The sequence below is a fragment of the Pempheris klunzingeri genome, chromosome 7, assembly GCF_042242105.1.
Source record: "Pempheris klunzingeri isolate RE-2024b chromosome 7, fPemKlu1.hap1, whole genome shotgun sequence".
NCBI lineage: Eukaryota > Metazoa > Chordata > Actinopteri > Acropomatiformes > Pempheridae > Pempheris > Pempheris klunzingeri.
The window spans coordinates 10,219,470-10,245,361 of NC_092018.1; the positions used below are offsets into that span (position 1 = coordinate 10,219,470).

Consider the following 25,892-nt stretch of genomic DNA (forward strand, 5'->3'; position numbering starts at 1 on the left):
GCAAGATTAACCTCCACCCACTGCAGCACTGAGTGAGGATGTGTGTGGTGTCGTGCAAGTCTGTACTTGTGTGCATCATGTGTGTATTTATGTGTGTGAGCTGTTGCAATTTGTTTCAGAACTGTCTCAATGAGTTAGTGAGCAAGGAAACGTCTGTGTGTGTTTTGGCTCAACTTTGTTCAAAGCTCCCTGAATGAGCCTGTGTGTGTGTGTGTGTGTGTGTGTGTGCGCGCATGTACCTGTAGTTCAGTGAGGTTGGGCACATATTGGTTGTGCTCTCCCATCAGTAAGTCGATGGCAGGATGTCTGCCGTCCCTGATCATAAGCTGACGCTGACTTTGACACAACTCTGGCCTGAACACAGAGGACACACTCAGTAAGCTAGACACACACACGCACATTTACACATAATTCACACACACATACAGGTCTCAGGATTACATTATCATTAATACTGACACCATGCACTATGAAACCGAATTCCACCACAAGTTTGTGTTTCGCTGTGACTTTATCTTTTTCTCTCTAATTACAGTTCTTTTATTGTGTAATATTGTGTGGTATTATTATAAAGACATGTCTATGTAAATATATTTTCTTAAGTTGAACAATATGCCTTTGACAGTAATGACAGTAATAGTAACACTTAATTTTGGACATTTAATATAACTTAATATACTTGTAATAAAGACACCTTAAATACATAAAATAAAGCTGAAGCTAAAATATTAGAATATTTAACATGTTTAAAAAAATTAATGCATGCAGATTTCTACACTTTACAGCTTTGGACAGAGTCAGGTCAGCCGATTCTCCCCATCTCCACTCTTTATGCCACACTAACCTGCAGGTAGTAGCTTCATATTTAATGTACAGACATGTTTCACAAAATGTTAAAAACACATTTGCATGCACCAAAATTGCAAAACTTAAAAAGAGCAATTACAAAACTGAAGACAATGATTTAAAGAGAAGGAGCTGATAGGATGAATTAAATGTACAGAGGCAGCAAATAAGAGAGATCCCAGCACGAAGACATGGTTAGATGTAAAAGTAAAACACAAAAATGGTTAGAAACAGACAATATAAAGGTGTGTGTGAGCGAGTGAGTGAGTGAGTGAGTGAGTGAGTGGGAGAGATGTTGGCGTTGTGGCTGAGCACACTGCTGAGCCTGGTGCACACTCCCACATGCAGCCTGTCTGAGACTATAGGACACGACACAGGACACCAACACCCACACACACACACACACACTCACACTCACACTCACACGAGAGTGCACGTACGCACAAACGCACACCAATATTTATGGTCATCGTGAGAGGACATCACCTGCAATAGTCCCCTTGTTTAGCCACCTCAGCCAATGAAAGCAGACAGTCCATGGTTGCTAGGTGACTAATAGCCCTTTTCATGGTGTGATAGTTCTCCCCGAACTGGCTAGAGAGAGAGAGCGAGAGAGAGCAAGAGAGAGGAAGGAAAGAGATTTTCGAGTGTAAATTAAGGTAAGTGCATACTGTGTTCTGAGCAGACTGACGATGTACTTGACTAAAACAGACTAATACTGGTAGGCTGAGGGCTCTGCAGGCATTTCTCTGAACCAGAGACTGACATGTCTCTCATCAGCTGTGTGTGTGTGTGTGTGTGTGTGTGTGTGTGTGTGTGTGTGTGTGTGTGTGTGTGTGTGTGTGTGTGTGTGTGTGTGTGTGTGTCATACTCCAAAAAATTGGTCCACTCCCTCTGGCAGTCAAGTAGCAGCTGTTCCCGGAGCTGCAGCAGCCTCTTGTAGCGATCCACCAAGAAAGGAGTGTGATACCTACTGACTGCCTTAGTGCTGAAGACGAAGGGAGGCGGATGAAGGCAGAGCAAAAAATGCATTGAAGTAAGGAATGAATGAATGATTGCAGCTCCTTAAACAAAAAGCAATATATATTCACTACCAATCATCACCAGATGCATACGTCTATGGGTTATGACAAACAGAGTGTTTTCTCCTCCTGCTTTATTCATTTGATCATTTTTAGAGGTCCGATGAAGTCAAATGATCCAGTTACTCACAAGATAAAAGCAAAGATGTATGAAAAATAAATGTAATTTTGTGAGGCATAATAGTTTTTCCCCTTCTTATCCTGTTAATTAGTTATTTCGCAGTGCCTCTGATCCTCTGATTTGTATTGCAGCTCCTTGGGGGATTACAACCCTTGGGATGAGAACCATTGCCCTAGAATATAGTGAAGGTTTACAATATAAAAACATAATCCGCAATCAAGTGTCCTGATATAAGAAAATAATAGACATGGTGCAAGCAGAAAGCATCACCAGTAGTTGTGAGGAGGTGTTTTTTTTACTGCTAAGTCAATTATTTTCAACACCTCAAAGTGCATCAATGCACTTGGGACTTGGGTTAGAAACACACAGAAAGCGATAAAGCTGCCAAGAGCATCCGTCACCTCCACAGATCTGCCGAGTTTTCAGTCCAAATGCAGTTACGGCTGTGTTGACTGTTGGTGCCGTTTCAGCACATAATGATACAGATCAGTGCAGGAGCTGCATGTGTTCACAATAAATTGCAAATTTAATTTATTTAAAATGAATACATGATGGATGTCCAGTTGGTCATCTCTTGATGCCGGTTATCTTGTTGTTGGCCTGGTGAGGGATTTGTGAGTGTTTTGCAGCTTCTTATAGAAAATGAACAGGAGTGACCAATTCCACTCAGCTCCCCACTTTCTGAACCTGGATGCTGTATTTTCATCGTCCGCATTAATTGACTTTTTTGGACACTGGCAGGCAGCTGAACAAGCTGAAACACATCACTGATACATTATCACCTCATAAAGTTATTGTTGACAATCTATTAGCAAACAGTTTCCTATTTACACATACAAAAGACATAAAGAAATATTAGCAACTGTTTGGAGACATGTTTTTGGAACAAATCGCTCACCAGCAGCTCTAAGGGTTAGCATCAGACTCTACCAGCTGCTAAATGCTCTACTGTGTTCATCACCTCGTTGCTGCCTTTGTCCATCTCCTGTTTGGTGCTGGACAGTTAGTGTACAGTGGATTTATCAGAGCTGTAAACTAAAGGTCGATTGATGGGTTTTTAAAGTTAAATTTAATAAAGATATGTCAGTCCCTGCATATATTGATATATTACTAACAATTGCTAACCTTTTTTCCGACACTAATTTGTTATATTCAGTTTTAGAGGCAATGCAAAACATCTCACAGTCCCTATTAAACTGTTCAGTGAAAAAAATCAATCTCCTGAGAATAACACTGCTAAATCCCAGATGACACTTCTATAAAAGTAAGTCAAACCAGTGTGTGTGTGTGTGTGTGTGTGTGTGTGTGTGTGTGTGTGTTGTACCCGTAAGCTCACCTGCTGATTTTGACCCAGTCGGGAGGAACAGTGGACGACAGCGAGTTCCTCACCTCAATCAGATACTGAGTGCAGAGGAGGAAGAGGAGGGGGGGGACTTAAACAAATAAGACGGGAGCACTTTTGATTAAAACTGACACAGACACACACAGATGGATACAAATACATATACACAGACATTAGATCATCACTGTGACTCAGTCTTCCACCCAAATCAGGTCATCAATCTCCTCCCACCTGTCTTTCACTCTCAGGCTCAAATACACAGACGGTACCTCCTGTCCAGAGACGGCCGTGTAGTCGAGTGCCGGGGCCTTCAGCGTCAGCCGGATTTCTTTGCGGTGGTGTTGAATTTCAGTGAGGACAGTTTGGATCTGCTCCCTCCTTTCCTGCAGCACCGGGAAGCCGGACAGATCTGAGAACAGCTCTGTCTTATTTCCCGACCTGCACAAACAGACAAACACACAGCCTGGTAACATAGATCACTACACATCCAAGCAGCCTATTCAGGGGGACACACAACACAGGATAGTTTCTAAGATGAAAAAAAATCATCGATGTCAACTTGTTCGACTTATTTCTGGATTTAGTGTTTAGTGTTTAGCAATCAAACTAAATGAAATCAGTGATTTAACTGAAGTAAATCAATTGTAGAGGAGACAAAATTTCAATCACTCAACTGATTATCAAAACAACAATTAAATTAGTCACTTTCAGTTTTTCTAGCAATATCTCTATGCTAACTCTATGCTTTTTTTCTGCGTCATTGCTCATGCAAAATACTTAAAATACTAACTCCTTGTTGTGCTGCTGGATACTCACTTGGCAGCCTTTTCATTGAGCACATTGAGGAAGCTGTGGGCTGGAGCCAGCAGGTCAGGGGTGTCCAACAAGAGGCCTCGGAGCAGCACCGAGCTGATCTGTGACTGAATGGCTGGGAGCAAGGCCTGTAGCTCCAGACCCAGGCGAGAAAGACTGCTACTAATGAGGTAAAACTCCTGCGTGGAAGACTGCAACACACACAAAGATATGCATAATATATGATGGAGCTTAGGTGGTTGAGCAATCTGTGGTTCTGACATAGTGTTAGTCAAGAAGCTGCACCTGATAATAATAATACTAATAATAATAATAATAAAGAATGATAATGAAGAAAGCAGGGCAAAATCAGTGTGGAGGTGGTGATAAAGCACGTTGTTTGGCCAAAATGACTAAGAAAGGCACTATGCTAGTGCAGTCCATTTAGTATAACGACAGAAAGCCAAAAAATTCGGCCAAACAAAATCACAGCAGAATTCAGGGCAAATATATTGGCCATTTATATACCAGAAATAAGAAATACCATGTTTGTTCTCCCACAAAATGTAAATCGTTTTCTATGCATTCTTTTGTGTGTGTGTGTGTGTGTGTGTGTGTGTGTGTGTGAGAATGGTGTGTGTTGTGGTGCTGGGAGATTCTATAAACCAGCGAGATTAGAGGATCACTAAATCTCATCTGCACTGGTCACGGCAGCCAAGCTTGAAGAGTGCCCATCTATTACAGCCAACACTCTGAGAGACACCACACATTAGCAGCAAGTCTCCACAATATGGCAGAGAGAAAAATACCCTCTCTCTCCATCCCCGAAAGAAAAGAAAAAAAACTTCAGACATTGATATTTTCTTACATCAATGCAAAATACCACGAAGACAAATGTAGTTATCATGGCTTTAATAAATAATGTGACTCTGGGCCAGTTAAAAGAAGAGGCCATTAATCCATTTAACATTGTGTGAATTCTGGCTTTTTTCCAGCAATTAACAATATAAGAAGCATAGCTGTCCGTTATCTAAAATATAGCAGCTACTGTTTTATGTTTCCTAACGATCAATGCTGCAGCTTTAAAAATAGAACAGGTGATCATGTAAGACAAAATCAAGTTAATGATTAATCAATTCCCTGCATGGACATAGCTCTAAAGAGAAGTGATATTGTAGATTATATTGAATTCTTATTGCCATTAGTGATGTCACAGTATAGTACCAAGTCGTGAAAGGTTAATGAGAGTCACACCGACAATGGTTTATGGTATCAATCACAAGCTGGAGTTTTAATGGTCCCGCATGTCAGTAGCCCCCATGATACTCTTTTATGAACCCAAACAGACAGTGAGTGGAGACCATAAGTATGCCCTCCCTCCCATTATGTCAATGGAGCCATAGAGACACAGGCCATTACACACAGGCCCATTTATCTACAGATGGGCAAAACGACAATTAAGGTCTGTGTGTGTGTTCAGTGACATTTGATCATTTTCTTTTAACAATATATGAAGTCAGAAGGTTGAACATGAAACAAGACATAAAGCTCAGACCATTGTGCCTCCATCACCTCTGTGCAAAGCACGCACACACGCACACACACACACACACATACACACACAATGTAGCCTTCTGACATTTCAAAAATGGGCCCCATGGGAAATGAGATTGTGTCAGACAATCAGGTAAGTGCCACTGAGGCGACTGCTCCCCATTGTTAATCAAGAAACACGCCATAAAAAAAGAGAGAGAGAGAGAAATGGAATGAGAGAAACAGTGAGAGAGAAAATTGTCAATTTTCATTTTTATGCAAAACAGCAAGAAAAAAGGAGGCCCGTTTTTTAACCATCTGTGTCAGATTTTTGTAGTTTTGACCATTTTTTCTAGGGGGTAACTTTTTCACAATACCCACAGATCTCAGCTTAAGATGGTGACTAAAATGTTATCATGAGTGACAGGACATTCACATTAAACAGATTTCTAGAACTGCCTTTTTCCATCTACGTAATATTGCTAAAATCAGGCCCATCATATCCATAGATGATGCAGAAAAATTGGTCCATGCATTTGTCACTTCTAGGTTGGACTATTGTAACTCTCTATTATCAGGCTGCCCCAATAAGTCGTTAAAGACTCTCCAGCTGGTCCAGAACGCTGCTGCTCGTGTTCTGACGAGAACTAAAAGAAGAGACCACATTTCTCCTGTACTGGCTTCTCTTCATCGGCTTCCAGTAAAATCTAGAATAGAGTTTAAAATCCTTCTCCTCACTTACAAGGCTCTTAATGGTCAGGCTCCATCATATCTTAAAGAACTCATAGTACCGTACTACCCCACTAGAGCACTGCGCTCCCAGACTGCAGGTCTACTGGTGGTTCCCAAAGTCTCCAAAAGTAGTGCAGGTGGCAGAGCCTTCAGCTATCAGCCTCCTCTCCTATGGAACCTCCTTCCAGTTTGGGTTCGGGGGGCATTTAAGAATAGACTAAAAACCTTCCTTTTTGACAAGGCATATAGTTAAGGGCTGGATCAGGCCTTAGACCAGCCCCTAGTTATGCTGCTATAGGCTCAGACTGCCGGGGGACTCCTATGGTGCACTGGGCTCCTCTATTCTCTATCCTCCTCTTCCTCTCCATCATTATGTCTCATGTAATGTCTGCCTCTAACTTGCTATCTTCCCCGGAGCCTTTCTGTGCTTTCTCATCTCTCAGGCTCCTGTGGATCCTGGTCCTGGTCCTGCTGATGTGGTTCTCTGCTTCATGAATCACTGCTGCGGATCGTCGGCCACTCGTCATGTTTTTCAATAATATCATACTGCTAATCTTTTAGTCACACTCCTATTGTCAGTGCTATAGTCACTGCTAGTACGTTGGTTGCTGTTTGTGTTGTCTCTCTCCCTCTCTGTCTCTCTCTCTCCATCTCTGTCTCTCTCTCTCTCTCTCTGTCCAACCTCCACCCAACGCGGACCCCTACAGAAGCCGCCCACATTGAGCCTGGGTCTGTTCGAGGTTTCTTCCCGTTAAAGGGGAGTTTTTCCTGCCACTGTTGCTCAATATAATATCTGATGCTGCTCATGTGGGAATTCTTGAATCCTTAATTTTGAATTCCTGAATCGTTGGGTCTCTCTCTAATTAATTAAAGAGTTTGGTCTAGACCTGCTCTTTATGTAAAGTGTCTTGAGATAACGCTGCTGTGAATTGGCGCTGTATAAATAAAGATTGATTGATTGATTGAATCCCAAATCTAGAGAAATAAGACAAAGATTGTGAAAAAGATATTATCCTTTGGGTAAGAAGTGTGTGCGTGTGTGTCCCTTTTTACTACTTTTTACCTTTTTGTGAAATATGCTGCAGATGCCTCTCTCCAGGTCAGGCAAATGAGACAGTAGAGATCTGATGGAATTTAAAGTGAGAGAGTGTGACTCCAGGATCTCCTGGACGGCATCCTGCCTCTCTGAGACAGACCTGTGGTTTCACGGAGGAAAGGGAAAGAAGGAAGAAAGAAAGTAGAAAAACAAAGTATGAATAAGATCAAAATCAAAAATCCAAATATTCAGTTTCAGTCATCAGCAAAAGATATCTTCTGTATGGAGAGCTGCTTTAAAGGTACTATTTTTAAAAAAGAGGTTTTGAACAAAGATGTGTCACTGATTAGCTTCAGAGATTCTGTGTTGTGCTGAGGTTTGCAAGAAGTGAAGTGATTGTAGAGTTATCTATATTGTACTTTCTTCGGTATATGATTTTCCATGAGTTTAAGGTCAGAGTATAAAGTCTTGTACCCTGTAAAAATGCATTCTATTAAATACAAAAAGAGCACAAATTCATTCTGTGAGCTTTAAGATGTGGAAAAAATTAACAGAAAAAAGTAGCTAAAGTCAAGCTTAGTTATGTAATAAAATGGACATCAAACTCACACTCAGGCATGAATGTTTATTGTGTGTGTGTGTGTGTGTGTGTGTGTGTGTGTGTGTGTGTATGCACATGAATGAGTGTTTGTGTCATGTGCTTCTGCACTGTGCATCTTAATGTGCCAGAATGTAATCTGGGTTTTATTGATGTTGAAATTCTGCTATCTGTGTAATCTGAGAGCAGTGCCCAATCCACAGCTATAATCCCTGCACTGTGGGAGCAGAGGGCCACCCACACCCCCACCCACCCACCCACACACCCACACACACACACACACACACACACACACACACACACACACACACACACACACACACACACACACACACACACACACACACACACACACACACACACACACACACAATCAATATATGGATAATAAAATTTCACAGAAGAGAAGAGGACTGGAATAGCACTGCAACACTGAGAGGTTGTTTGTAGTAGAAGTGCTGTGAGTCAGTTCCAGCGTTTTTCATTTAAAGAGGTCACCTCCAGAACACTTTTTATGTGTTTTCACCCTGCAGTGTTTCTAAAAAAGAATACCAACTCCTATGCAGAGTGAAAAAGAAGTGTTCATATTATGGGCATCATCTTATATTCCTTCTAAAGACACTGACTTTTTCGGATTTTTATAACAGATGACTTCTGAAGCTCATTTGTGCATGCAACAAAGCAGATACTTCAGCTGCAGTTTGGTTAGGTTTAGGCACCAAAAGTAAGAAGATCACGGTTTGGCTTAAAAGAATAAGTCAAATACAAATAGACAGTGTACATTAAACACAAAACATCCTCTTTCCAACACACATCCGTAAATAATGTTGGTGACTACTGAAACCTGGGTGCAAACAGCATCTGCAAAAATGAAGACACACATCCATAACTAACATTCCTAATCAAAATCTCAACAGAACCAAGAATTTAACAAGACAGAGGAAAACGCTGATTCAGGGCAGTTCAGCAGTGTCCTGTACTCACTGCGGGTCTGCAAGGGGCTGGCTCACCCACTTCCTCATCAGTCTCTTCCCAAACGGAGTGCAAGTGTGGTCCAACACCCACAACAGACTGCCCTTCACACCACCATCTGTCTATCATTAACAACACACGAATCACAAAACACGACTTCCACGTGCATCATATGAATTAGGTCATTTCTATGAAGAAAAAGGAAAAACATTATGAGGTAAGTAAACAGGAGGTGAGCAGGTGATGGAAGCCACGAGCAGTCAGGTGAGGAGGCTTGAACTGAGCTTGAACTCCACGTGTGACACACATGCCACGGCAGCGGAGTCGTGCTGAACTTTTGAGCCATCACCCACGCGAGCCTGACTAGTCACTGAACATTTTCTTCTGATCCGAGAAATGACGATTTAACCCACCCATTAAATTTTTACAGTCTGCTGTGCAAACATGGCTGTAAACTGATTTCTACTAGTTGTACATGAATAATCTTGAGTTGACATATACAAATGATACATCTATAAATACATACATTTGCACGGGAAGGCGTTTGTCTACTTGGTAAGCTGCATGTCATTTCCAAAAACTCAAGTAAAGCAGCCTGTTTACTCCCCAGACTTTCTCTATTGGGATGTGTAACAAACTAACTTTTTAACTACTAAACCTGTGCAGTAAATTATCACTGACATGCAATCCTGTTCAGCAGTCTCCCCCCACCTTCCTGTAGCCAGAGCAGTAGACAGTCAGACTCAAGTCACAAAAATTTGAGCCAATATTTTTAGAATAATAATGTATCAAAGGACAATGTCGACATAATGTGACAGTGTGAAAGGTGTCACTTCCAGTTAACATGATGGCGATGCTATTAGAAATGCTAAGGCATTACCTGACCTTAAGGGCATGTTTAGGAAAACCTGAATGTGACTTCCTTTCACACATTTGAGACTAGACTTGAGACTTTCCTCAAAAGAAACACTTCTGGCTCCAGCCAACATCATAAAAAAAATTAATTTAGAAGATGATACAGTGAACTGTAAAGCATTTATCATCCAGACATTTCTCACCCTGTCACTATACTTCATCACCACCATGACTTACCACCATGATTTACCTGATTGTTGAGGATTTCCAGGTTCCTGAGGGTGGCGGCACTGAGGGTCATCCCGTCCGACGCGCAGGACAGACGCCGGAATGAGCTTCACAGAGCACAAAAATCATATAATTAAATACAGCCACATGATTACATCATCAATGTATCTACTTGGGACAGTTTTCTTAAACTCAAATCAAAACAAGTCTGTTTTGATCTGTTCTGCCTCCCTGGCCTGTAAATGTTGGAGTTCACCTCAAAATGTTCTACATGGGGAAAAAAGATAAGTTGTAAAATAAACTGTGGTATATTTCTGTAAGGCATGAAATTCCACGCTATCTCAGGATCTGCAGCTACCGACTACTTTAATTCATTGTGTGCGTGTGTACATTAGTTTGTGTGTACCTTTCACTCCTCAGAACTCTTTCTAAGTTGAAATCTTGGAGGTACTGAATGAGCGGCCCCAGACAACAAATCACTGGGCTCTCCAATGATGCTACACTCGACAGAGAGCGAGAGCCTGGAGGACACAAACGACCAAACACACAGGTAATTTTCACAGGTAAAAGACAGCCGAGAGTCACAGGCCCACTCCTCAGATACACCCCGTGTTTTACAGCAGAAGTGGCTGTCCTGGTCTCAGTGAGAGCATATGAGTAGCTGCAGGGAATATAGAGTAAAGGATTGAAAAGAAAAGAGGCATCCAATGGCACAAACAAACACACCTTTCTCCTGGGAATGGCAGTAGAACTCGGTGACTGTATTCATTGAAGAGGCGAACTCAAACTGAGCGCTGTCCCTCTTCTCAATTCTCACTCGGTCATCAGCCTGAGCACTGGTGAGGAACAGCATGACAGCACAGATTTAAGGCGTCAGGGGTGCTTGTGTGTGTACATACAGAATGAAACACAACAACTGATATCTGATCATCTTCCTGTCTGTGAGGAAAATGACACACAGCAGCACTTTTGTTCAAGTACAGATAAACACACTATGCAAATGTCAGTCAAACACACACACCAACATACACAATATCCCTGCAGCCCCCTGTTGCGCCATTACATCTTCCTATTGCTCCATTCAATCTCTCTGCATTGCTGCTTTCAAGGACTTGTGCGCTTTGTCTGCACTCTTGTTGCCAGGGCAACCAAGGTAAACACGTGGCTCAGACACAGTGCTGGAGCATTTTCTGTCTTCCGTTTCCTAATGCTTACACACACACACACACACAGAAGAATAACCATCTTTCATTGCTGCTGGTCGAACTGGGAGAAAGAAAATGTATAAAAAGTAATCAATAGACTGCATATTGTGCCGACAACAATCATTAATCATTTAACCAGTCAATTCAACCATATTATGAGGTTTACAAGCACAGCCACAATTGCTGGTATTGATCCAGAGCTGTGCAGTGTAACATTTCTGCAAAATCCTGACAGGACCCAGCTTTGTGAACATGGGTCTATAAAGTCTCAGTCTGGTTTGAGGTTTCCAGGAAGCTACAAAGCTGAACACTGGTTCAGGTTTATGCCAGCAGTTTCAGTTCTGCTTATAAGTCCAGTCTGAAGCAAAGGTTTACTTGAGCTTAATTACAAAACAAAACATATTCTCAAATCTTGTGCTACCTAGCACGTAGATCGCTTTGGTTTCAGTTGATTTCCGCCTCAATACAACTGAAGTGAAAGCAATGTGTTTACAATGTTCATCATCACAGTTTAGCATGTTAGCCGGTTAGCTTTTAACAAAATGTCTTTTTTTTTGCTGGTATTTAGTGATAAACCAAGGTTTTGGGCAAAATTGAAATATGGAGCTGATGATGGCACTAGATGAAATGCCAGGGGATCACCAAAATGAATGGAATTCTTTCTCTGATGGCCATGAATGTCTGTACAAAACATTGCAATCGATCCCGTAGTTGTTGAAATATTTCAGTCTGGAACAAAGTGATGGACTGACCAACAGTGCCGTCCATAGAGCCGCTAGCATGGCCAAAAATTCAGCAGCAGTGCATCTTTCCAAAAACAATATGCCCATCACTCTGGACAGTCCACAGAACAAGCTGTTAACACTTTCAAAGTGTTTCCAATGAACAATGTTCATGCAGTTTCTGAGAGGGGATTTAATATTTTTCAAACACCATTTTTCAATACATTGAGTACCACAAATTAAGTTATATTCACCTCCGTTGTATGGGGGCAGCAGCATACAAGAACTCAGGCTTGCAAATGTCAAAATCTGGGCGAATAAAAACCAAAACTATCTCAACTGCTAGACACAAATAGACAAATAGACACTTTTTTATAATTTGGATTTAGTCCGTCACTGCAGATGTGAAAGGGTGGGCGCTTCACATGAAGTGTTTTTTTTTTTTTTAGAAGGTAAGAGATGTTGTGACCCAGAGATCAGAGGTTATAAGATTAATGTGTGTGTGTGTGTGTGTGTGTGTGTGTGTGTGTGTGTGTGTGTGTGTGTGTGTGTCTATCCTGATACATGACTCAGTCTTAGGTTGAACCGTGGATGTAATAATAACTTTCAAAAGTGTCAGTCATCGACTTAAAATCCTTAGGAAAGTGAGAACATTTGTGTTGACGGCATTAGTTCCTTTAATCCCTTCAGTGCTCTGATCCTGACTCATGACTCCAGGCAGCGGGTGAGTAAAGCAACCAATAGTGCACCTAGCTACTACCTCCCTCCCAGGGACTCATTACCTGCCGCTCCATGGACACACATAAATCCTGTTGCCAGGGGGCCCATGTCGTCGCCCACCCCGAGAGACAGAGAGGCTGTTGAGCTCACGTCAGCAGCCATAAAAAGCCCCTGTTTTAAATGTTCAGCTGGGTGGGTCTTGCTTTTGTTTTAACTGGTTGGAAACAGTTAAAGAAACATTACTGCAATCTTAATAAGTATCAATTCTAATATCCATCAAACCATCTATTTCAGAATAATTTCTGCATTTTAAGTGTCCTTCTTCTCAGTTTGAGAAAACCTGAAAAAAATATCGTGAGAGGTCTCTAACAATAGTGATCTGTAATGGGCCTGGCAACGCAGAGTATCATGTGTGAATATAAATGTGATAAATCTTCTGTCTGAGGTGAACAGACAAAGCTGCCCTGAATTTGTATGATACCGGCTGAAAATTGAGAAGAGTCTTGTCTGTGATGAGCGCAACGCTAGAGAGCAGTGCTGTTCAAACACAATAATTAGATTGGCCTTTACAGGCTCATCTCCGCTATAATCACTCAACACGGACAGATGGAAAAAGGAGATGGGGCAGCGAGAAAGAAAGAGAGGAATGAACACAAATGAACCAAATTTAAGGGGAAAAGAAAAAAGGAGAGGAAAAAGGATGCTGGAATAAAGAAAAGGTGAAAAATGAGAAAGAAAAGACAAAAGATGGAGAAAGTGGCAGGCATTCCTTCCATTTATCCAACCACCCCCTTGTAATCAAATCCACTCCACTCCCTCATTTCATTTTCACAGCATAATGCAATCACAGGCAGCCTCCGGAGGAACCCGTCCCACTGGTGTGAACATGCTGGGTGCTGACTGTCGGCAAAGATGAGCCAAGAGGCGACACGATGGGAGGCGACAGGTTTCTGGAATACATCATTTCAACGTCACTGTCGCTGGCCGCATTGTTAGTCAGCCGATGAACAAAGAACGAGCTGCTTCACTCTGTTTTATCTCATGCTTCATACAGAAGCCTGCGTGCATTAAATGGAAGTCTGCTCGTGCATCAAAGACTCAGCTGAAGCTTGTTGGTCTGACAAAAAAGTTAACAACTCTCAGTTGTTACTCGTGCGCTTATTCTGAGCTAATCGCTGAGACTGAATACTCAGTCATTTGCTTAAAGTACAAGTCTGTCTTAAAACAATAGTCTGGAAGCCATTTTAACACTAAAAAATGTTTTGCTTGTTGTAAAGTGATGGGGAACAAACCCCTATATCTGCTATTTGCAAATTTGTTATTCCAAAGTTTATCTGAAGCTAATGTGACATAATAATGTAATAAAATATAATTCATTTCCACCATCTGAGTTGGAAAAATCAGGGAGATTTCACCTTGAGCTACAGTCTTCTTCGTATAAATTTACCTCGTTGTGCTTCCCTGGAGAGTGTTTTTTTGTTGAGTTGCAGTGGAAGAAGAATAAAAGAGGACATTTCCTACCAAAAAGACTGTAACTTGGGAAGATAATCACTTGATTAAACGAATTACGACTTCTGAAATCTCATGTGAAATCTGTGCGTCAGATGAATCTTTTAATACATTCTTGAAGGGAACAAGGACTGTGGATTTTGTCCTCCATCATTTACATTGAAAGCACAAAAAAAAGGAAGAATGAAAAGGACCAACAACTATACAAGTAAAACCTCTTTCAGCAATCATATGAGCACCTTAATGTTGTTTTAAGACAGAACTGTGAACCAATCCTTTAATTCCTTGCATTAAAATGCAAATGCATACCTAAAATGTTTACTTTATCCAAATTAACATTTTAAATATTAGACCTTTATTTGTATTGCATTTTTTTCCATGATGGTGTTGATAATGTTTGTCAGAATACTTTTACCTCTCACAAGGACAAAAGCATCTACTAACTGTTAAACCCGTATATATCTATAGTTTGCTCCATCTGACTTCCCAACAGCTGCAGTTTGGACAAATAGTGGTGGACTATATTTGTTTGACCCCAAGTAAAAGGTTCTTAAGGCTAACAAATAAAACATTAGAACCACCAGCCAACTTTTATTAACTTAAACTTTTATTAACTTTTTTTCTATATCTATTACTACAACACGTTTGACTAAAAAAATATAGTCAATACGTAATCTTCCAAATATTTTTCTTTGTAAAACACATATTATAAACACATCAATTTTAGGGAGTAAAATCAGGTTATGTACTTTTACAATAAATAAGCCCTGGTTGGAAGCTGGAGCCCAGACCGCTGAGGTCCATTATCACATGACCTCACAATGAGCCTGCATTGATTTCCTCATCCAGACTGAGCCCAGAGAGCTGCAGACAATACACCTGTCTGCTTTTCAAGGGGAGAGTCTAAACACAATCCCTCAGAATTTAAGTAGACTAAACTCACAAACACACGCTTTCATGAACACACAGATAAACAGCACAAAACTTCAATAAGAGTAGACCCTCATGTTGTAAATGGGCACAGACTGCCCCCTAGTGCCCCGACAGCAGCTTTACCTGGCATTGGTGATGCTCTGCAGGAGTCGGTGAGTTTCTTCTGAGAGGTCAGAGGGCACCAGGATCTCCACAGGGTTGATCCTTAGGACACGACACTCCAGCTCAGAGCGAGACTGACCGTCAGAGAAACAGTCCAGTAACACGTCTCCTGTGCTAGGCTGAACCGCCTGCATACACAAAAGCACACGCATAACGTTAATACACACACTCAAGAAACGTTAACAACATAAGATACTATTTTTTTAGGGAATTCAATTAAAAAGCTCTTTATGGATAAAGTCACCAGATAGGAAAGTATGTTTTTGGCTAATCCACTGGATTAAATAAGAGGTAGAACTTTAGCACAATATTATAAAAGACCACGAGTTAAACAGAGAGCTGGTATAAACAAAAAATCTCTGACCACTGATAAAATGAAAATATATCATCCATAATCCAAATCATCCAGTCCAGATAAGATTGTGGCATCTAATCATCCACAGAGTGAGATCAGTTAGATAAAAATACATAAAAATCGGTATAAACACAACCCCTTAATGTGTATTGGCAAACAAGCTTAAGTGTAATCTTGCTTGTATTTTCAATTATCAATTCATTATCAATCCACTTGAATGAACAGCGTGATTAGCAGGTTGCTTGAAGTTTTTATGAAGTGGTACTCATCAGACTCACCACCAGCCCCACAGTGAGCTGCTTCCTCAGTTTGTCCCAGTTCTCGCTGATACACAGCAGGAAGCTGTCGGGAGGGTCCAACACCACGTCACCACAGCCCCCCTCCTCCACATCCCGCAGTCTGCAGACCGGGTTAACATCTCAAAAAACTGTCAAGGAACACCGCTTTGGACATACAGAGACAGAAAAACTGGTTTAAAGGAGACAGATATTGTCTGTCTTTAAGGATACCCTCTCCCACCAGAGTGGACTTGGTGTAAAGAGCACTGAGCTGACGAGTGAACAGAGTGTTCCTATTGGCCCCTGAGGCCTTGATCGCAGAGGTCTCTGTCTGCTTTACCACACCAACCTGGAAAATAAAGACAATAATGAAGAGATAAGAAACAATGTGCTTCTAAACTTGTTTATTTCAGTGAACTTTGTAAAGCACTGTGAGACAACTCTGTTGTGATATTGGGCTATACAAATACATTGAATTGAATTGAATTAAACGGCTTCTAAATGCGAACACCATGTGAGATAAATTCCATACCTTGTGGCCGTGGGACACCAACCGTCTGACATGCACAAACAAACGGTGTGTGGGGATGCTGCACGTCATGAAGTTATGATCCAGATGACAGAAGATATTCAGCTCTTTTGCAGCAATCTATTTACACACACACAAAGATGACTTCTGTCGTGCCTTAAAATGATAACTGAGGCCACGTTGAGTGTAACTTCCAGTAACTTTCTGACGTACTTTACACAAACAAGAGCTGGCAAGCAAGTTTTATTTTTTGTGAGTGTTCACGAATGAGTGAACTCTCACAAATCAGTTAAAAAAAAATCATTGTTTCTTACTCACTATGACAAAGACTTTTGAATATAGAGAAAACAACGTATGACATATATGGAACACAATTTCATAAACAAAGATTTTAAAAACACTGACATGACTTTCACAGCGTATGTTATATATTTTGGCTTGACACTGTTACTGATTTTACATTCTCACCTCTGCATCCTCTCCAAAGAACCTGTACTTGTATCCACACTCCACGGCCAACAACGCATCCTTATGCTGCTGCTTCAGCTGGATGACCTGCTGTTCCAGGGGAGTGAACGTGCTCTTTGAACATCTGGGCGGGGCACTACAGTCTAATGGAGGACTCTGCTCTGCACCCTGTCGCCCTCCTCCTGACTTGACAAACTGAGACAAGCGGAATCCCTACAACAGAAAAAAATAAATGAATAAATAAAACATTAAAAACCCTCGACTTTCCTGGAGCAACAGTTCCCTACTAAATGTTTTTGGTTCCCTACTTGTTATGTGAGAACACCTCATGCTAACTCTATTTCCACATATAATTTAAATCAGTTCATCTTTACTTGTTGTTGTCTCTAGCCCAACAAATATTGGATTTTACAGAGTTTAAAAATTAAAGAATGATATAATGTCCATTATACATACATACACAAAAGATATACACAATTATTGTAAAGAGCGTTCTCTAATTATTATTATTTATTTTTTTACATAGCTGTGACTGTTGTGTGTAAAGACAACCTACACAAAGACTACCTCAAATGCATCATTGGCATTTCTATACAGGAACGCTTAACCATTTATCATTAACATACACACTAACACATATCTGCAATAAGTTAATATCAACTGATATATTGGCTGACTTATCAGTCTAGCTCTATTGTTGTCTTTACAACATGTTTGTGTCATGATTATTTTCAAATAGATCATCAGAAAGAGAGAATAACTCCAGCTGCTCTTCACTCCACACAACTCAAACTGGCTTGCAAAGAACAATTGAATATGATAAAGTTAAAAGCAGGATAAAGGAAAGCATAACAACAATCAAATATAAAAAAGATAAAGATAAAACAAAAGAAAAGTGGCTAAAGGCCATGTTGATTAAATAAACTTTCAATTGTCATTTAAAATTTTCAACACAGCTTGCATCTCTTACCTTGTGTAAGGAGTTCCATAGTTTAGGTGTATAGTTAAAACAAAGCAGACTTTTGTATGTTAGACATCATTGATCCTATATGGGGAAACTAGCTTTTTGGTAGCCCTCCCCTAAAAAGGTCAGAGGTCAGAGTGAGCTCCTCTGGTGCTACCTCACTCATAGACACTAAAGCAGAGCAGATACATGCCATCATGAGGGCTTAAGCCTTCATCCTCAGGACAACCTGCCACACAAAACACACTCTGATGACAGCAAAGTCAACATTTAAACCGGTTACCTGTTTTGCAGCCGCCAGCCTTGAACTCCCCTCTTCTTTGACCTCCTCCTGTTCATCCTCATGCTCCTCCTCTGTCTGCTGCAGTCTGTTCTTACCGCTGTGTTGAACGCCGCTTGTTTGGTAACAGATTTTATTGCTGGCACCATCTCTCTCCTTTTCTTCCCTCTGAGCGCCACTGTGCACGACACTGGGCTCAGCCGAGCAGGTGAAGCCTTTCAGTTTCTCCAAGGTGGAGGAGCAGAGGCCGCCTGCCCCTCGGCCTGAAGACAGGAGAGAGACGGTTAAAGAATGATTATTAGGTGTGTAAACCCACAGAACAGCATCCCAAATATATTTTACAGTATCTTATAGTATTTTACTCTTTTTTTCATACATGATCTTCACTTGGAGGAACATGGGAAGATTTTAATCTAGATTAGATCAGTCAAAACTCCACTCATTAAGTTTTAAATTGCCAAAATGCATCATGAGCAGCTCCATTTCTCATCTCTCTCAAACCACTCAAATAACAGGAGAATTCAACAGGACTGCAACATGCTATTTGGAGAATGCTTTTCCAGCTTGTGGTGCACACACTTACTTTTAGTACTCTGACAGGATGCAGGCTCACAGTCCAAATCCTCCACTTGCAGGTCTGGTAGAGAAAGCTTTGCTCGTTTTGTTGGCAATCCAAAACCACCAGCATCATCTGCAGAGGAAAGTTTCTGCTGCAGGAAGAAAGCAGTTGAGGTTCTGTTGTTAGCATGTACAGTGAGTTAAGCATGTCTGATATGAGTGTGGTTTTGTGATGTTTTCAATGAAGCAGACCTCACCTTGCCTCTTGAAGTCTCGTGCTGAGCAGGATTTTGGTTAATCCCACATTGAGTGTTGGAGGCGAAGTACCTGCTAATGGAGGTCTGAGCGGGGCAGGACTTTTTCAGAGACTTCGGCATGTCTTAGTTTGCTCTCATGCTACGTGCATCATGAGGAAATGAATAGAAATCAGTGTTCATGTAAACCTGCACTGAGCAGTCAGAGGCTCTGCAGGCTCGTCGGCGTTTCAAAACATAGCGGCGCTAGTGATGAGGTCACACAGGCGCGTAAATGACGCAAATAACGTCAAGCCAATCAGAACATAAGAACGTTTCCGGTTTCTAATTTTTTCTAAATTAAATTCATTTTAGCAAACTTAGTACTATTTCAAGTTTTAAAAAAAGTTTTTATGAGACTTTATTTATCCACGTATTCTATGGCATATGAAAACTGTGCTTCTAAAACATACGTGAGCTCATGAACTGGATGCACTGACACAGTTTATTAACTAATATTGAATTAGTTTTACCTGGGGGTCTATGGTGGCCACGCTCAACTTTAACGTTTGAACACCTTCTTTTTTTTCTGCAAGTAGTTTCACGAGTATTTCTAGACATGGAAACAGGAACGTGCGGAGCGACGCCACTGAATGAACCATGAGAGCGACTCGCTCACAAGAATCAAACCCGCTGTTTTTAAAACCCTGGAAACAGCGACTGGGCGTTTTTATTATTTCTGTGAACGAGGTAAACGGCTACACACAAACCAAACACTCCATGTCCTTAGTTGTGTTTGTGTTTGTGCCGCATACAAATTACGCCACCGGAGTTTCAGGCCGCCTTGCTATGGCGACCCCGCCCACTTTGAGGTGGTATACAGCTGTAATGGAAAACCAACCAAGTCGAGTCGAGTCGAGTAGAGCTAAAACTGTGTAATGGAAAATCGCCATTTGTGTCATAGTTTTCCATTTGGCTCCAACTTCTCTATATTAGTACCTTACGTCCACTCAATTTTATTCACAAGAGGCACTGTGTGTGTGTGTGTGTGTGTGTGTGTGTGTGTGTGTGTGTGTGTGTGTGTGTGTGTGTGTGTGTGTGTGGTCGCTGATTTAACAGAAAGTGTTTGGAGAACGATTCAAGACCCCTCGACTTCAGGGGTCCTGCATCACCATGTCGTGATTCGTTTAGCAAAAATGACTGGCTCGCTGTATAGATTAGATTAGATAGACTTTATTGATCCCCCATAGAGGGAAATTTACATATTACAGCAGCAACAGAGGCAGGGCAAGATAAGATTCAAGATTCAAAGCGTTTATTGTCATGTGTACAGTGCAGAAACGGGTTTCCCTGTACAATGAAAATCTTACTTTGCCATCCGCACTGAATGCCAAAGAGTGAAAAAGAAGAGGATAGAATAAAATATAAAAACATATAAATATAAACTACTATTGCTAGATATAAATATATTTACAAAATGTGCAACTTAAAATAAAGTACAGTCATTAGAGGTAGTTGTGACAGCTGTAGAAGTTGGTGAGGATTTTTGACGACATGCCAAACCTCCTAAGCAGTAATAGAGAGAAAAGACATAAATATATATTAGTATTATTATATTATCCCTTACATATATCGCTTGTTACTGTCTATTCTTTTTAACACAAATATACATCATACAGCAGCAATTGGTCCCCATAATATTATAATCAACTTCTTAAAATCTACTGCAGTATCAATGATTTGTAAAAATGTAGCTTAAAACAAAAACGCATTGGGAATCAGTCTTTATCAGTTTTTACTTTGTCTTATAGGATCAGACAACTGACTAATTAATCATTTATAAACCCCGGACCCATAATCTGCTCTTGCTACACCTCTCAAGCTTTCTGTTCTTGCACAGCACATATGCAGTATGCAGTGATAACGGAGGCCTCTACAAGAAGTGAAACTTCTCCTTCTATATTTGTCTAGACAGCAAATAAGAAAATAAGAGAATTAGTGAAAAATATAAAAGTCCACAGTTTTTTTTCTAATATCAGGCTATATATCAGCATGACATTTTTATCTTCATTTCTTATTAAAGTACATGGCTGTCTCTGGGATAATGAGGTCACTTTAGGGCCAACATTATTCAGGTCACTCGGGAAGAGTCTTTGTGAGGAAATGCAAATGTACAAGTTCTGAAAAAAGACCAAGGTTAAGTTGAACTGAAAGAGGAAGGCTTCCCTCCAGTTCTCTCACTTGGCTGCTTAACAATCTGCTTTCCTCTGCATTCACGATGGATCTTAAAGGAGCCCTCATCCTGTTTATGACTTTATCTACAGGTAAGAACAGTTTTCCAGTTATGTGCTTCGACTTAACATTGTAAATTAAGGAAAAGAAATGTGTTGATGCTAAAAGGCACACTGTATAAGAAGGATGTTCTTGAATACTAATAATGCAAAAGCACTAACGTACCAACAGCTATGGAAGCTGAGAAAAATAAGAAACTATTAAATAAAAAGTCAAATTTATGACATTAAAAAGAAAATTAAAATCACATAATAAGAGGAGGGGGTCTTGAGTGTCAAACATTTAACATTTAATTTCCTGCATTTTTTTATTTCACAATTTCATCTCATAGTTTCAATTTCAATTCATAATAAATTTTCTATCTCATAAGTTTGATTATCAAGGCTGTTTTTTTGACTCTACACTGAGAGTAAAGTTTTTGAATATTTTTGGAGTATCTGTTATTTGTGCTACACTTTTTGGATGGTTGGATTGATTTTGATGTTATTTGTCCACTCCGTAGGGTGGCTCATTTTGATTAAACTTCGGTTGTTGCTTGTTGTCTATCTTACCTCAGTTGGAAGGATCTGTGAAGCACCCAATTTGAAATGTAAATTTGTTGTTTACTTGCTCAGGATGCACTCGCTCATATGGCCTGTGGCTCATATTGGCAGCTTGGTTTTACAGTCTTTTCACGTTATCTTGCTGGAAGATTTTCTGAGGGTGGGTGTTGTGAACAATGGAGAGCTCAATGTTGGTAACCTCTTGTCTGTCGTCTACTGGCTGGACCTTTGTGAGCTGATTCTGGAAGCAGTGACAAGCACTTGGTGAACAAAGTGGCACGAACAGGTTTCCGTTGAATGTTTTGAAGTTTAATGAAGGGCACAGGAGGAAATGTGCTCAAGAGGGCGGACTATGTGAAAGCTGATAAAAAAGAAAGCAGGTCATGGGAGCTAGTTATTAGATGTCATGATTTTGTGATCAAAATGAAATGTAACATGGAGAGATATTTCTCAACAACTGCCTTCTTTTATCTTGTAAGGGTTGTAAACATTTGTTCCCACATAAATATCAAGATTTTCAGCAACAAAATGGCAGGCCATGAGTACTGTCAGCTTGAAGTAGCAAGTTGAATAGCGAATGGGATGTGAGATGATGGCTGCACATCATTGTACTGTCAATACGCTGTCATCTGTCTGTGCTCTCTGGGCAGCTCAGTCGATGTGACACATCTTCTGCTGTGCAGAGGATTGTGGGTAAGAGAAGCCAAAATCGTATAAGAATAAATAAAATAAATAAAAAATATATAGTAATTTATTTGCAAACTATATTATATTTTAATATAACAAAAATACATAATTTATATAACAAATCAACAAAAGATGTGAAAATACATGAAAATGCTTATAATATTTTTTTTATATTTTATCATTTGCCTATATATTTCCACATTTACTTATTTTATATATTTCTTTTCTAATTTTTCAGCAGGTTTATTCTTTATAATGGCACTCACAATATCCTCAGCATAGACTCTTCCAAAACCTCCATCCCCACAATTCAACTCAAACTTACAACTTCCACTGTCACAAACCAGGCTGCCCGGCCACGGCAAAAGAGGGAAACACACACGGCCAGGCCGATGAACAAATTATTTAAAAGAAAAGAGAACAACAAAAGATCAAACAGTGGCACATGTAATAAGTCAGATCAGCAATGTAGCAGGTGTGTGAGTGGAAAAGTGTGAGTGTGCAATGCTGCTTAGTGCAGCAATAAAAGTCAAACATCAAAGCAGCAAATGTGTCGGGGAGGAGAGAACCAATGCAAACCAAGCAAGCTCTCTCTCTTTCTTTCTCTTTCTGACACACACACACACACACACACACACAGAAACAGCTTGTCCACAGAGAGCAGAAAAAAGGACACACCTACAGATTTAAGTAGGACAGTGATATTCCTGAGTAAAATACTTCTTTAGTACTACCTACTAAATTACAAGTGAATTACCTCAGTCCAAGACTCAGTCCAGTTTGTCATCTGCAGGCTTCACCACACAGTGGCACAAATTGGGGTTCAGTTCAACAATGTTCTGAAGTTTATTGAAGAGCACAGAAGTATATATGGTCAGAAAAAAAACAATTAGCATAATTATCGAGCAGGTGGATTACGTGAGGGTAGATAAGGAGTCGTTTATAAAATGTCAGGGTTGGTAACAAAAAGAGATCCTGGGGCTGAAACAGATTCTGCAAACAGTGTTCGAGAGCAGAGAGAGCTCATGTTCAGTCACAACCACAATTTACCATGAACTCTGTGTGAAAACTGATAAAAACACACACACACAAATGTGATGTGTAGTGTGTAGCATGTCTTGAGCTGCTGTGTTCTGTGTCTTTGTACAGCATGTGGATTACGGTGCTACACATGCACAGCCACCGACCCAAAGTCCTGCATCGACACCAAATCCTGTCCCGTCTTCTTCAACCGCTGTTTCTCTCTCAGAGTAGACGGTAAGTGTCTATTGCTATTATTGAGAATTCCAAGCACACACCAAAATCAGTCATCAGAAGAGTAGATACAAGTGGCAGCCACTCAGAATTGCTGCTCCCAACCGAAGGCTTCTCAACTGCCAGTGGGCTGGGAACCAGATCCCGGGACAACTCCCAGCCACAGAGCGTCTTTCTCTGTTAGCCGGAACGGACTGGCGGAACCCACTATGCAGACACAGGACACGACTAGTTTGAAGACAAACAAATTTAATAGTACACTACAAGAAGCAGGAACGTGAAAGGGACCAGGGGAGGCGGGCTGGTATGGCAGGGAACAGGGCCGGAGGGGAGTCCAGGGGAAGCAGGCTGGTATAGCGGGAACCAGGGCCAGAGTGGAGACCAGGGAAAGCAGGCAGGCGTGGCGTGGGGGAGAGGGCCGGAGTGGAGACCAGGAGGGAGCAGGCTGGAGATGCAGGTAGCAGGACTGGAACAGGGACCAGGGTAGGCAGGCTGGAGAGGCAGGGAATAGGACCGGGACGAAGACCAGGGGAGCTGACGGAAGAGGGAGACAAAAACCGGAGCAGAGACGAGGAGCAAGAATAATCACTGAGTCAAGAGCCTGAAGTGCACCATAGCAAACGGACAATCTGGCAGTGAGGGAATGAAAGGAGCACCAGGGTAGGTGTGAGTGGCTGACTGCTGATCTGAAACAGGTGTGTGATTATTGCAGGTGTGTGGGTGGAATGACCGTGAGTAACCTCCTCGACTCTACAGACAGAGGGAGACAAACACACATGAGGGAAAAGTACAGGGAAAACAGGGGAAAACACAGAATCCTAACATTCCCACCTAATACCTGATAGAGCATGTCTAGATTCCACTGTAAACACACCCATTCATTCGATTGCAGGGTGTGCTACCATGAGATGGTGCTTCCTTCACAAAAGCACATTCACACTTTTACCAAAGTGCTGGGATTTAATTTCGGTCTAGTACCCAGGGGCACATGGATCTGCCGCAGATTCACCAGGGTCCTATCATGGTCCGGACAGCGATTCTAGGCGGCTGCATCTATATGTTGCTGTATTGAATGCCCTGTGGTTATTATGCATGTCATAATGTGTTCTGTAAGCTGTTTCTTTGAGTTTTCCCATCATGTTCGCAGGATATGACATGGTTACCAAGGGCTGCCAAACCAGCATGGCATGTGTAGGTGCCATGGCTTGCTGTGAAGGGGACTTGTGTAACAGTGCCATACCAACTGGTCCCAGTGTCATCCTCCTGCTGGTATCTTCAGCCATCATCACAGTCTTTCTCTGAGGCTCTGGGATTTTGTTATTTCTACGTTGCACTGTTTTCTGACCCAATTTGTACAACTGAAGAAAAATAAACAACTGGTCACTATAAACCTGCAATGCAAAACGTTTCTAATTGAGATAATCATCATTTAGATTTAGTCTGACTTGTTTTGAGCATGGATTGGATTATTTAGTGCCGACTATGCAAGGGTGTTTGACTTCATTCAAATAAACAGTGCTTGACTTGTCTTAATCAGTGGCGGGCCGTTCATTTTACACCTGTAAAGTGGCGTCCTACCTGAATCAAACCACCTCTTAATACCATCATTATGACGTCACGGCTATAGAAACCATCAATGTTATACAGAAAGGCAGTGTAACAGGACGTTGCATCGCAGACAGGTATCTCATGTTATGAGTATGAATGACATCACTAAAGCAAGAAACCCAATTAAAAGAATTCAACAAGTCACCAAACACTCTAACCACGACTCGGCTCCAAACACAGAGTCGTTCAGTTGCCAACATCAGACATTCTCAGCAATACAATCTGCTCCTCTGAGCCTGTAAGCCAAAGGTACCGCTCGTGGTTGCTGACCTGAAAGTGGCGGACTAACCCTTTTCCCGGCTGGGACAGGCTTGCTAGCTTCGGGGTGGGCCAGCATTTCCTCAAAATGTCCAGCTTTTCTTGGAAAATCCGCCTTGAAAATGGATTTCTAAGTAGATCTGCGACCAAATTAACATCTTCTCCTCCGTCAGCCATTGTGGGTTAAAAAAAACTGCT

The 25,892-nt window shown here is 41.1% G+C and overlaps 2 protein-coding genes across 2 annotated transcripts in view; one reads left to right on the forward strand and one right to left on the reverse strand.

Annotated features, from left to right (window-relative positions):
• msh3 (mutS homolog 3 (E. coli)) overlaps positions 1-19,197 on the reverse strand; it is a 37,856-nt gene extending 18,659 nt beyond the window's left edge. The window contains exons 1-19 of the mRNA XM_070833404.1: positions 19,078-19,197; positions 18,846-18,972; positions 18,266-18,525; positions 17,019-17,231; positions 16,554-16,670; positions 16,253-16,370; positions 16,022-16,161; positions 15,350-15,516; positions 10,864-10,973; positions 10,544-10,658; positions 10,160-10,244; positions 9,067-9,176; positions 7,512-7,644; positions 4,208-4,395; positions 3,661-3,829; positions 3,386-3,450; positions 1,718-1,834; positions 1,333-1,440; positions 240-354 (exon numbers count right to left, since the gene is read on the reverse strand). Coding sequence (XP_070689505.1) covers positions 240-354; positions 1,333-1,440; positions 1,718-1,834; positions 3,386-3,450; positions 3,661-3,829; positions 4,208-4,395; positions 7,512-7,644; positions 9,067-9,176; positions 10,160-10,244; positions 10,544-10,658; positions 10,864-10,973; positions 15,350-15,516; positions 16,022-16,161; positions 16,253-16,370; positions 16,554-16,670; positions 17,019-17,231; positions 18,266-18,525; positions 18,846-18,972; positions 19,078-19,197 — 2,577 coding nt within the window. The remainder of the gene's footprint in view (positions 1-239; positions 355-1,332; positions 1,441-1,717; positions 1,835-3,385; positions 3,451-3,660; positions 3,830-4,207; positions 4,396-7,511; positions 7,645-9,066; positions 9,177-10,159; positions 10,245-10,543; positions 10,659-10,863; positions 10,974-15,349; positions 15,517-16,021; positions 16,162-16,252; positions 16,371-16,553; positions 16,671-17,018; positions 17,232-18,265; positions 18,526-18,845; positions 18,973-19,077) is intronic.
• Positions 19,198-21,295: 2,098 nt separating this feature from the next.
• On the forward strand, positions 21,296-25,282 carry LOC139204392 (lymphocyte antigen 6G-like). Its single transcript, XM_070834413.1, has 3 exons — positions 21,296-21,377; positions 23,724-23,831; positions 24,976-25,282. Exons 1-3 carry the CDS (start codon positions 21,332-21,334, stop codon positions 25,128-25,130), a joined length of 309 nt encoding a protein of 102 aa, XP_070690514.1. The 5' UTR covers positions 21,296-21,331; the 3' UTR covers positions 25,131-25,282.
• The last annotated feature ends 610 nt before the right edge of the window (positions 25,283-25,892 follow it).